Raw genomic sequence first — 13,229 nt, 5'->3', positions numbered from 1 at the left:
AAACATAGGTACGCAGGGAAACGCAGGACGCAGCCGGCAGTAGGCGGAGCCTGGGTGGAGCTTCACGGAGGAAGCAAGGAGGAAGTATGCTGCCATCTGCAGCGCACAGGAACGCAAGTCTGAAACCAGCCTTAGGCAGCAAAGATCCGGCTGTCAATCAGAATGACATTGGGAGTGATGCCTTGTCAAAAGAGCAGAGAGAAAAAGAAGACACCAATCTGTCAATGGGACATTAATGGAAGCAAGGGAATCGCTGGCAGGAGAGTCTGTGACTGATTTGAGCTGGCAAAAATTGTTGCTAGGCGGGAAGTTTAGCAAATACCTGCTTGTTAGTTCTTAACAAGAATAATAAAAGTTCCAGAACACATTTTTAATTGGAGTCACTGTAACTGTTAAGGGACTCTCCAGGAAATAAATAAATAAAAATAAATAACTAAATAGAGAAAAACCTTAAACTATTATTCATACAGTGTGGAAAATAAGTATTTGATACACTGTAAATTTTGCAAGTTTTCCCACCTACAAAGAATAGAGAGGTTTATAATTTTTATCATACATACACTTCAACTGTGAGAGACAAAATAAAAATAAAATAAAAAACAGAAAATCACACTGTATAATTTTTACATAATTAATTTGCATGCTATTGCATGAAATAAGTATTTGATACAATAGAAAAACAAAAGCTACTATAAGGTACAAAAACCTTTGTTTGCAATTACAGAGGTCAGATGTTTCCTGCAGTTCTTGACCAAGTTTGCACACACTGCAGCAGGGATTTTGACCCACTCCGCCATACAGATCTTCTCCAGATTTTTTCTGGTTTCGGGGTCGTTGCCCTCCCATGTAGTTCTGGGCTGATTCCTAACCTTTTTCAGAATCATCCTTACCCCACAAGGCATGACCATGCATGGAGACCCAGAATGAGGAAGACTGACAGTCATCTTGTGTTTCTTCTATTTTCTAATAATTGCGCCAACAGTTGTGGCCTTCTCACCAAGCTGCTTTCCTATTGTCCTGTAGGCTATTCCAGCCTTATGCAGGTCTACAATTTGTCACTGGTATCCTTAGACAGCTCTGTCATGCTGCTGCAGTGCAGTACAGTGCAACCTCCACCAGAGGGAGCTTGAGAGGGAAGTAAGACTGTGTACACAGAGAAGCACCACAGAGCAGCAGCACAGGCGCCACCGAGTGGCGAGAGAGGTCAGACAAGCCGAGTCAGAAAACAGAGGCATATGTACCAAAGGGATCAGCAGTACATGTGGTCAAGAACAAGCCAGGAGGTTCAGCAACGGTCAGAAGCGGATAAGACAAAGTCAGAAGGCAGAAGCGAGTCCAAATACAAGCCAAGTCAGAAACCAGAGAATCAAATCGACAAACAGGGAAACGCTGGGAAAAGGACAGAGGGAGTCAACAGACACGGGGCAAGTCTGCGATCACAGCAGGACAAATCAAGGGCTACCGGAGGCAGAACTATAGTCGACACCGCCAGCAGGATGCATAGCAGCTAAATAGCAAACCTGAATCCAGAATGAGGCAGAGCAAGGTTTTCCCTTGACATGATCTGCCCGGAAAAGGGGCAGACAGGATTAAACCCTGGAACAGATCATGACAAGCTCTTTTGTCTTGGCCATGGTGGAGAGATTAGAGTGTGATTGATTGTGTGGACAGGAGTCTTTTATACAGGTAACGAGTTCAAACAGGTGCAATTAATATAGGTAATGAATGTAGAGTAGGAGGGCTTCTTAAAGAAAAACTAACAGGTCTGTTAGTCAGAATTCTTGCTGGTTGGTAGGTGATCAAATACTTATTTCATGCAATAAAAAGCTAATTATTTAAAAATCCTACAATGTGTTTTTCTGTTTTTTATTATTAGATTCTGTCTCTCACAGTTAAAGTGTACCTACAATAAAAATTGCAGACCTCTCCATTCTTTGTAGGTGGGAAAACTTGCAAAATCATCAGTGTATCAAATACTAATTTTCCTCACTGTATATGCAGAGTAAAAAATGCACAGTGAGCATGCGATTTCTAGAAATCCTGTCAACTTTGCTGGAACTTTAATACAAAAATTGCCAAACTCAAAAATCGCACACAGCCCTGATCCTGTTTACATTTGTGATGTGTGTATGTCCTTCATATCGGAGCCTTTTTCTGTTTCTTTGACTTTGCCTATATACATTTTGTGATATATTTTTTATGCTTCATTATTTAATAAAATTATTTTGATTATTATACTGTGGACTTATACTCCGAGTGTCCATCTATATTCCCTACTTTTATTATGGCATAGGGCCAGTTTTGATATTTAAGTAGTAGGTTTCAGCCTGTTCCGGCTGTTAGGCCTCATTCAGACCTTCGCGAGTCATTTACGTATGTCTCTGGATTCCAGAAATAGAACCCATTATCATTAGTGATGAGTGAGTATACTAGTTGCTCGGGTTTTCCTGAGCACGCTCGGCTGGTCTCCAAGTATTTGTTAGTGTTCAGAGATTTAGTTTTCCTCACCTCAGCTCCCAGACAGATTTGTGGCTGCCAGACAGGCTGAATACCGGAGGGGATTCCCCTTACAAACAGGCATTCCTCACATGTACTCAGCCTGGCTAGCAGCCGTAAACCATGCAGCTGAGGTGAGGAAAACTAAATGTCTGAGCACTAGAAAATACTCGGAGACCACCCGAGCGTGCTCTGGGAAACCCGAGCAACGAGTATATTCGCTCATCACTAATTATCATCTATTAGGCTGTTTGTTTTTGATCCAAGTCACAGATCAAAATTACCCCTACAAGTCTGTGGGTTCAGAAGGACACGTGCACTTTATTTTTTCATCAGTGAAAATCACTCAAACATTAAAGAGGTTGTCCACTACTAAAATAAAGAACCTACTCCTTTCCCGTGCCGGCGCCATTCCAGTGATATCAGCACTTGCATTCGCAGGCTCACGTGCGGCTCTTATGACACGTGAGCCCTGCGCCCAATTACCACTGGCGTCACTGTCTCTTCCTTCAGCCATATAGGAAATCAAGAAGAGGTGAGACAGCAGCCGCAGATACCACTTACCCCTGATTATGTATAGGTACAAAGGAAGAGACAGAGACGCCAGCACTGGTTGGACGCCGGGCTCAATGGTCATAACAACCGCATGTGAGCTCGGGAAGCGTGAGTGTCAGCACCACTACAACGGTATCGGCACAGGAGGCGAGTATAAGCTTTTTCTGTTTTATCAGGGCCAAACATGGTAAATGGTCAGGAGTTTCCCTAGTAGAGGACAACCCTTTTAATGGTAAAAAATTAAACACTGATGAAACTTGGATCATCAACGGTGTTTTTACTTCTGAGAAAAATTATGGACGTCTGAATGAGGCCTTAGATAGCGAGAAAAGGGAGTTGTGGCTTTAACAGAGTCGGCACTCGATTATGAAAGGCCATCTGCTACTCCTGCATCGCAGGCAGAGGCGTAGCTAGGGTTTCAACTTAGGGGGGCGAAACATCTGAGTGGGCCCCTAACCAGCTAACCCTGATTACAGCTACGGTTGCGCACGCTAATTGTGAATATAGGGGAACCTCAGAATATGACCCTACTGTTATTGAAAATAAATCTATATACAAAAACGAACATTGACTTTACCGCCATATTGTGACCATATGCAACTTTGATGGTCGCAATACTCTGAGTGCCCCTATAAAAATACAGTAATGCTTAAGTGCCCACTTTACATTTAATAATGTCCCCTAAGATCCCTCATGTACTGCTCCATTATACACAGTATGGTGAGCTCAAAGCTTCCATACACACAGTATAAGGCCCCCACAGCTCCCCTATACACAGTATGATGATTCTATAACTACCCGATACACCGTATCACGTTCTCACTGCTCCCCTTTACACAGTATAATGCTGACAGAGCTCCACTATAGAAAGTATAATGCCTCCCCAGAGCTCCCCTATATACAGCGTAATGGGCCAACAGCTCCCATATGCACAATATGCCTTCACAGTTCCCTATACACAGTATGGTGGGTCCACAGCTCCCTTATAAACAGTATGATGGGCTCGCAGATTCCGTCAAACAGTATGATGTCCCTCACAGTTCCCCTGCACACAGTATGATGGGGCCACAGCTTCCTTATACACAGTATGATGGGCCCGCAGCTCCCTTATAAACAGTATGATGGGCCTGCAGGTTCCGTCAAACAGAAAGATGTCCCTCACAGTTCCCCTGTACACAGTATGATGGGGCCACAGTTTCCTTATACACAGTATGATGAGCCCGCAGCTCTTCTATACACAGTATGATGGGCCCACAGCTCTCCTATACACAGTATGATGGACTCACAGCTCCCTTATACACAGTATGATGGGCCCGCAGCTCCCGTATACACAGTATGATGGACTCACAGCTCCCTTATACACAGTATGATGGGCTCGCAGATTCCGTCAAACAGCATGATGTCCCTCACAGTTCCCCTGTACACAGTATGATGGGCCCACAGCTCCCTTATACACAGTATAGTGGGTCCACAGCTCCCTTATAAACAGTATAATGGGCCTGCAGGTTCCGTCAAACAGAAAGATGTCCCTCACAGTTCCCCTGTACACAGTATGATGGGGCCACAGTTTCCTTATACACAGTATGATGAGCCCGCAGCTCTTCTATACACAGTATGATGGGCCCACAGCTCTCCTATACACAGTATGATGGACTCACAGCTCCCTTATACACAGTATGATGGGCCCGCAGCTCCCGTATACACAGTATGATGGACTCACAGCTCCCTTATACACAGTATGATGGGCTCGCAGATTCCGTCAAACAGCATGATGTCCCTCACAGTTCCCCTGTACACAGTATGATGGGCCCACAGCTCCCTTATACACAGTATAGTGGGTCCACAGCTCCCTTATAAACAGTATAATGGGCCTGCAGGTTCCGTCAAACAGAAAGATGTCCCTCACAGTTCCCCTGTACACAGTATGATGGGGCCACAGTTTCCTTATACACAGTATGATGAGCCCGCAGCTCTTCTATACACAGTATGATGGGCCCACAGCTCTCCTATACACAGTATGATGGACTCACAGCTCCCTTATACACAGTATGATGGGCCCGCAGCTCCCTTATACACAGTATGATGGACTCACAGCTCCCTTATACACAGTATGATGGACTCACAGCTCCCTTATACACAGTATGATGGGTCCGCAGCTCCCTTATACACAGTATGATTGGCCCACAGCTCCCTTATACACAGTATGATGAGCCCGCAGCTCCCTTATACACAGTATGATGGGCCCGCAGCTCTTCTATACACAGTATGATGGGCCCACAGCTCTCCTATACACAGTATGATTGGCCCACAGCTCCCTGTACACAGTATGATGGGCCCGCAGCTCCCTTATACACAGTATGATGGGCCCATAGCTCCCTATACACAGTATGATGGGCCCGCAGCTCCCTTATACACAGTATGATGGGCCCGCAGCTCCCGTATACACAGTATGATGGGCCCGCAGCTCCCTTATACACAGTATGATGGGCCCATAGCTCCCTATACACAGTATGATGGGCCCACAGCTCCCTTATCACAGTATGATGGGCCCGAAGCTCCCATATACACAGTATGATGGGCCCGCAGCTCCCTTATACACAGTATGATTGGCCCGCAGCTCCCTTATACACAGTATGATGGGCCCGCAGCTCCCTTATACACAGTATGATGGGCCCACAGCTCCCTTATCACAGTATGATGGGCCCGCAGCTCCCTTATACACAGTATGATGGGCCCACAGCTCCCTTATACACAGTATGATTGGCCCGCAGCTCCCTTATACACAGTATGATGGGCCCGCAGCTCCCTTATACACAGCAGGATGGGCCCACAGCTCCCTTATCACAGTATGATGGGCCCGCAGCTCCCTTATACACAGTATGATGGGCCCACAGCTCCCTTATCACAGTATGATGGGCCCGCAGCTCCCTTATACACAGTATGATGGGCCCGCAGCTCCCTTATACACAGTATAGTGAGTCCACAGCTCCCTTATAAACAGTATGATGGGCCTGCAGGTTCCGTCAAACAGAAAGATGTCCCTCACAGTTCCCCTGTACACAGTATGATGGGGCCACAGTTTCCTTATACACAGTATGATGAGCCCGCAGCTCTTCTATACACAGTATGATGGGCCCACAGCTCTCCTATACACAGTATGATTGGCCCACAGCTCCCTGTACACAGTATGATGGGCCCGCAGCTCCCTTATACACAGTATGATGGGCCCATAGCTCCCTATACACAGTATGATGGGCCCACAGCTCCCTTATCACAGTATGATGGGCCCGCAGCTCCCATATACACAGTATGATGGGCCCGCAGCTCCCTTATACACAGTATGATTGGCCCGCAGCTCCCTTATACACAGTATGATGGGCCTACAGCTCCCTTATCACAGTATGATGGGCCCGCAGCTCCCTTATACACAGTATGATGGGCCCACAGCTCCCTTATCACAGTATGATGGGCCCGCAGCTCCCTTATACACAGTATGATGGGCCCGCAGCTCCCTTATACACAGTATGATTGGCCCGCAGCTCCCTTATACACAGTATGATGGGCCTACAGCTCCCTTATCACAGTATGATGGGCCCACAGCTCCCTTATACACAGTATGATGGGCCCACAGCTCCCTTATCACAGTATGATGGGCCCGCAGCTCCCTTATACACAGTATGATGGGCCCGCAGCTCCCTTATACACAGTATGATTGGCCCGCAGCTCCCTTATATGCAGTATGATTGGGCGCAGCTCCTGTATACACAGTATGATAGGCCCGCAGCTCCCTTATACACAGTATGATGGGCCCTCAGCTCCCTTATACACAGTATGGTGGGCCCACAGCTCCCTTATACACAGTATGATGGGCCCACAGCTCCCTTATACACAGTATGATGGGCCCGCAGGTCCCTTATACACAGTATGATGGACTCACAGCTCCCTTATACACAGTATGATGGACACACAGCTCCTCTATATACAGTATGATGGGCCCACAGCTCCTCTATACACATGGGCCCACAGCTTCCTTATACACAGTATGATGGGCCCGCAGCTCCCTTATACACAGTATGATGGGCCCGCAGCTCCCTTATATACAGTATGATAGGCCCGCAGCTCCCTTATACACAATATGATGGGCCCGCAGCTCCCTTATACACAGTATGATGGGCCCGCAACTCCCTTATACACAGTATGATGGGCCCGCAGCTCCCTTATACACAGTATGATGGGCCCACAGCTCCCTTATCACAGTATGATGGGCCCGCAGCTCCCTTATACACAGTATGATGGGCCCACAGCTCCCTTATACACAGTATAATGGGCCCGCAGCTCCCTTATACACAGTATGATTGGCCAGCAGCTCCCTTATACACAGTATGATGGGCCCGCAGCTCCCTTATACACAGTATGATGGGCCCGCAGCTTCCTTATACACAGTATGATGGGCCCGCAGCTCCCTTATACACAGTATGATGGGCTCGCAGCTCCCTTATACACAGTATGATGGGCCCGCAGCTCCCTTATACACAGTATGATGGGCCCACAGCTCCCTTATACACAGTATAATTGTCCCACAGCTCCCTTATACACAGTATGATGGGCCCGCAGCTCTCTTATACACAGTATGATGGGCCCGCAGCTCCCTTATACACAGTATGATGGGCTCGCAGCTCCCTTATACACAGTATGATGGGCCCGCAGCTCCCTTATACACAGTATGATGGGCCCACAGCTCCCTTATACAGAGTATAATTGTTCCACAGCTCCCTTATACACAGTATGATGGGCCCGCAGCTCCCTTATACACAGTATGATGGGCCCGCAGCTCCCTTATACACAGTATGATGGGCCCGCAGCTCCCTGTCCTGATTTGGCAGTCTGCAGTCACAAAGTGACTGCAGACATTTATTCCAATCCTTTATCAACTTTTTAGTAATAAATTGCTTATTATTAAATTATTAAAACACCACTCTAGCAGGGTTTTTTTTTCCACCGCTGGAGTGGTGTTTTAAGCGCAAGTCCCCGTCCCTGGTCATGTACTCATCCTCCGGCGTAGTCACTATTTTGTGGCACTGCTGCAGTCCCACGGCTCAAACTTGTGAGCGCAGCTTCTGACAGGCCAGAAGCTGGAAGCTACGTCACAAGCGCTCAATGTAAGACTATGAGGCTATGTGCACTTGTTGCGGATTCGTGTGCGGATTTTTCCGCACCGTTTTTGCAAAATCCACAGGTAAAACGTGCTGTGTTTTACCTGTGGATTTACCGTGGATTTCCTGTGTTTTTTGTGCAGATTTCGCCTGCGTTTTTACACCTGCGGATTCCTATTATGGAGCAGGTGTAAAACGCTGCGGAATCCGCACAAAGAATTGACATGCTGCAGAAAATACAATGCAGCATTTCCGCGCGGTATTTTCAACACCATGGGCACTGCGGATTTGGTTTTCCATAGGTTTACATGGTACTGTACACCGCATGGAAAACTGCTGTAAATCCACAGCGGCCAATCTGCAACATGTGCACATAGCCTGAGAGTGAGAAAGAGGCCAGAACGAGGCCCCCATAGACTCACACTGATTAGTGACCTCTGCGCTGCTCCATGAAACACTGGAGCCCCAGACAGGCCACAAACTGCAGGAGACGGAGCCGAGGGGAGACAAAAACAGATGAAAACGCCAGAAGGTGAGTATCAGACAGGGGGCAGGGGAAGGGGATTTTCAGCAGTGAAATAAAAGTGGTGCTGTAAATGTGATGCAGCTCTTGGTTACTATATAGGGGCTTTGTATACTAGTACTCATAAAAGACCCAGGTGGTACCTATCAAAAGCCCCCTGCCCTCCCCCCCCATCTCCAGCCTCCCCAGACAGCAAATATTACGTGATGGAGCACATATAATATCATAACAAAACATTATAATATTCAGCCTCCAGTGACCTGTCCCCCTCCCCCACTTCAGCCCCAATGCCCCCATCAACTCACATCCACCCCCTCAATGCCCTGTCCCCCCTCACACACTTTCAGCGCCCACAACACCCCCATGGTCTCACATTCACATCACAGTGACATACCTGAATTTAATAAACCTAAAATGTTCCATCCCCAGCACTTACTGATAAAGTTTGCAGGCAGGACCAGGAAGTGTCTAGGTGAAATGCAAGGTGGGCACTAGGACCCAGCGTGCCTGAGCCAATCCCAGCGTGCACAGAGTGAAGAAAACTGCAGCTGGGGAAAAGCGTCATGATCAGGTCAGACGGGCAGCACCATTCACTGCAGGAGGGAGACAGCAGCCGGCCACTGTGCTAGTAGCGTGCAGAGTCTTCCAACTCCTCAGTTTCCCTCACTCCCGACTCACTCCACAGCACTGGTCACTACTGACCATGTACATAAAGTGCAGCACAGATTCATCTCAACTAAAGGCCGAGATCCTGAGATCAGGAACAGAACAGACATTTATAGGACATTTCCCTGACTCCCGACCCCACAGCACTGGTCACTACTGAGCATGTGCATAAAGTGCAGCACAGATTCATCTCAACTAAAGGCAGAGATCCTTAGATCAGGAACAGAACAGACATTTATAGGACATTTCCCTCACTCCCGACCCCACAGCACTGGTCACTACTGACATGTGAATAAAGTGCAGCACAGATTCATCTCAACTAAAGGCAGAGATCCTTACATCAGGAACAGAACAGACATTTATAGGACATTTCCCTCACTCCCGACCCCACAGCACTGGTCATTACTGACATGTGCATAAAGTGCAGCACAGATTCATCTCAACTAAAGGCAGAGATCCTTAGATCAGGAACAAAACAGACATTTATAGGACATTTCCCTCACTCCCGACCCCACAGCACTGGTCACTACTGACATGTGAATAAAGTGCAGCACAGATTCATCTCAACTAAAGGCAGAGATCCTTACATCAGGAACAGAACAGACATTTATAGGACATTTCCCTCACTCCCGACCCCACAGCACTGGTCACTACTGACATGTGAATAAAGTGCAGCACAGATTCATCTCAACTAAAGGCAGAGATCCTTAGATCAGGAACAAAACAGACATTTATAGGACATTTCCCTCACTCCCGACCCCACAGCACTGGTCACTACTGACATGTGAATAAAGTGCAGCACAGATTAATCTCAACTAAAGGCAGAGATCCTTACATCAGGAACAGAACAGACATTTATAGGACATTTCATAGCTTTCGCATATTCTTATAATAACATTTACAGCACATCCTGCATTGTACTACTGCACCCAATTTATTATATATTTTAGGAGTCCATTTAATACCGACTCCACCAAAAAGGACACTGACTCCGCAGTCCTGCTGCATCGTGTCCCTCCTCCGTCAGATACATCTGCCAGTGCTCAGTTTTTGGGAACAACTGACAGGTTATCCGGTTTGGGTCAGGCTGGTTCTCTGGATTCACTGATATCAAGTAACATGAAAAGGAAAAATGGTTCACATAGGTCTGGAGTTCTCTGTAGTGACACCACTGGTCCTTCTCCAGGTCTAGAACAGGCGTTGTGCTAACCAACAAGACGGTTGCCATTGTAACAAATCTAATGATTACCCCTAAACAAGATGAGCATATACACAGTTATTTTTCAAAAAAAAATTCTCTTTTTCCCCTTAAGAACCTGGGGATTTTCGGTTTTGCATTTTTGTTTTTTTCCCTCCCTTGTTCCTAGAGCCGTGACTTTTTTTTCTATTTTTCAGTCGACATGGCGGTACAAGGGCTTGTTTTGAAAAACATTTATTTTACCATAAAATGTGAAAAATTCCACGTGAGACAAAACTGCAATCCTGCCATTGTATTTTGTTTTTACGGTGTTCACTGTACGGTTAAAATGACCCAGCGATTCTCCACATGCCGCCTAGTCTCACAGGGAAAAGTGACAGTGTGCCATTGCCCACGGTCGCAACGCGGCAGTTTGTAGTCCCATACAGTGAGATGAGACTGCAAGTATAAAAATGGCATACCGGAGGTCACATGACCACCCACTTACATCAGTGCAGTGACTGCCAACTTTTCTTTTCAGACTGGTCAACCCCTTTTAGTGGCACCATGTTTGGGGTACACTAAATATATTGGGTGGAAATGGGTTAGTATAAAAAGATGAAAGTGAGCTCATGTGACCTATTTCCCCTAATCCCCACTTGTCTGGCCATGGCCTTAAAATATTACGGGGCTGGCCTCCCAGCAGACACTTATCTCCAGAGCAGAGGTCCTGAGCTGCACAGCCATGTCTATATACTGGATACAGTTGAACAAGAGCATCCACCTCCCGTCACATGGGCGGGGAAAGACGGGACCCTGTTCTGGAGAGTTGGGATTTGGGGATAATCCAGAAATGTGCACCCTATTACACCCCCTAATAGATAAGTGAAGTATTGCCCTTAAACCCTCACCTCTCCGGTCAGCAGGTAGATGATCTCCAAGGTGAGGCTGAGAATGGCGTCGGTGACGTTGCCTTTGGCCATGGTTACTCTATGATAGGCATAATACTGTAGAATAGTAGAAGAGGTTAGGTTATAGAGGAAGGGGCATTATTACAGTAGAAGAGGTTAGGTTATAGAGGAAGGAGCATTATTAAAGTAGAAGAGGTTAGGTTATAGAGGAAGGAGCATTATTACAGTAGAAGAGGTTAGGTTATAGAGGAAGAGGCTTTGTTACAGTAGAAGAGGTTAGATAATAGAGGAAGGAGCATTATTACAGTAGAAGAGCTTAGGTTATAGAGGAAGGAGAATTATTACAGTAGAAGAGGTTAGGTTATAGAGGAAGAGGCTTTGTTACAGTAAAAGACGTTAGGTTATAGAGGAAGGAACATTATTACAGTAGAAGAGGTTAGGTTGTTAGGTTATAGAGGAAGGGGCATTATTACAGTAGATGAGGTTAGGTTATAGAGGAAGGGGTATTATTACAGTAGAAGAGGTTAGGTTATAGAGGAAGGGGCATTATTAAAGTAGATGAGGTTAGGTTATAGAGGAAGGGGCATTATTACAGTAGAAGAGGTTAGGTTATAGAGGAAGGGCCATTATTACAGTGGAAGAGGTTAGGTTATAGAGGAAGGGGCATTATTACAGTAGATGAGGTTAGGTTATAGAGGGAGGGGTATTATTACAGTAGAGGTTAGGCTATAGAGGAAGGAGCATTATTACAGTAGAAGAGGCTATGGTATGGGGATGTGGCATTATTACAGTAGAAGAAGCTATGCTGTAGAGGAAGGGGCATTATTACAGTAGATGAGGTTAGGTTATAGAAGAAGGAGCATTATTACAGTAGAAGAGGTTAGGTTATAGAGGAAGGGGCATTATTACAGTACAAGAGGTTAGGTTATAGAGGAAGGGGCATTATTACAGTAGATGAGGTTACGTTATAGAGGAAGGGGCATTATTACAGTAGATGAGGTTAGGTTATAGAGGAAGGGGCATTATTACAGTAGATGAGGTTAGGTTATAGAGGAAGGGGCATTATTACAGTAGATGAGGTTAGGTTATAGGGGAAGGGGTATTATTACAGTAGATGAGGTTAAGTTATAGAGGAAGGGCAATATTACAGTAGATGAGGTTAGGTTATAGAAGGAGCATTATTACTGTAGATGAGGTTAGGTTACAGAGGAAGGGGCATTATTACAGTAGAGGAGGTTAGGTAATAGAGGAAGGGGCATTATTACAGTAGAAGAGGCTATGGTATAGAGGAAGGGGCATTATTACAGTAGAAGAGGCTGTGCTATAGAGGAAGGAGCATTATTACAGTAGATGAGGTTAGGTTATAGAGGAAGGGGCATTATTATAGTAGATGAGGTTAGGTTATAGGGGAAGGGGTATTATTACAGAAGAGGTTAGGTCAGAGAGGAAGGGGCATTATTACAGTAGAAGAGGCTATGGTATAGAGGAAGGGGCATTATTACAGTAGAAGAGGCTATGGTATAGAGGAAGGGGCATTATTACAGTAGAAGAGGCTGTGCTATAGAGGAAGGAGCATTATTACAGTAGATGAGGTTAGGTTATAGAGGAAGGGGCATTATTATAGTAGATGAGGTTAGGTTATAGGGGAAGGGGTATTATTACAGAAGAGGTTAGGTCAGAGAGGAAGGGGCATTATTACAGTAGATGAGGTTAGGTTATAGAGGAAGGGGCATTATTACAGTAGAAGA

The 13,229-nt window shown here is 46.0% G+C and overlaps 1 protein-coding gene across 1 annotated transcript in view; it reads right to left on the bottom strand.

The window, feature by feature from the left end:
- LOC143764928 (uncharacterized) overlaps positions 1-13,229 on the bottom strand; it is a 53,563-nt gene that overhangs the window by 39,601 nt on the left and 733 nt on the right. Inside the window, exon 2 of the mRNA XM_077251047.1 lies at positions 11,482-11,577. Within this exon, the coding sequence (XP_077107162.1) occupies positions 11,482-11,553 (72 nt within the window). The 5' untranslated portion in view covers positions 11,554-11,577. The remainder of the gene's footprint in view (positions 1-11,481; positions 11,578-13,229) is intronic.

Source organism: Ranitomeya variabilis, chromosome 4, assembly GCF_051348905.1.
Source record: "Ranitomeya variabilis isolate aRanVar5 chromosome 4, aRanVar5.hap1, whole genome shotgun sequence".
Lineage (NCBI taxonomy): Eukaryota > Metazoa > Chordata > Amphibia > Anura > Dendrobatidae > Ranitomeya > Ranitomeya variabilis.
The sequence above is the reverse complement of the archived record's forward strand: the minus strand, read 5'-3'. Positions and strand labels throughout refer to the sequence as shown.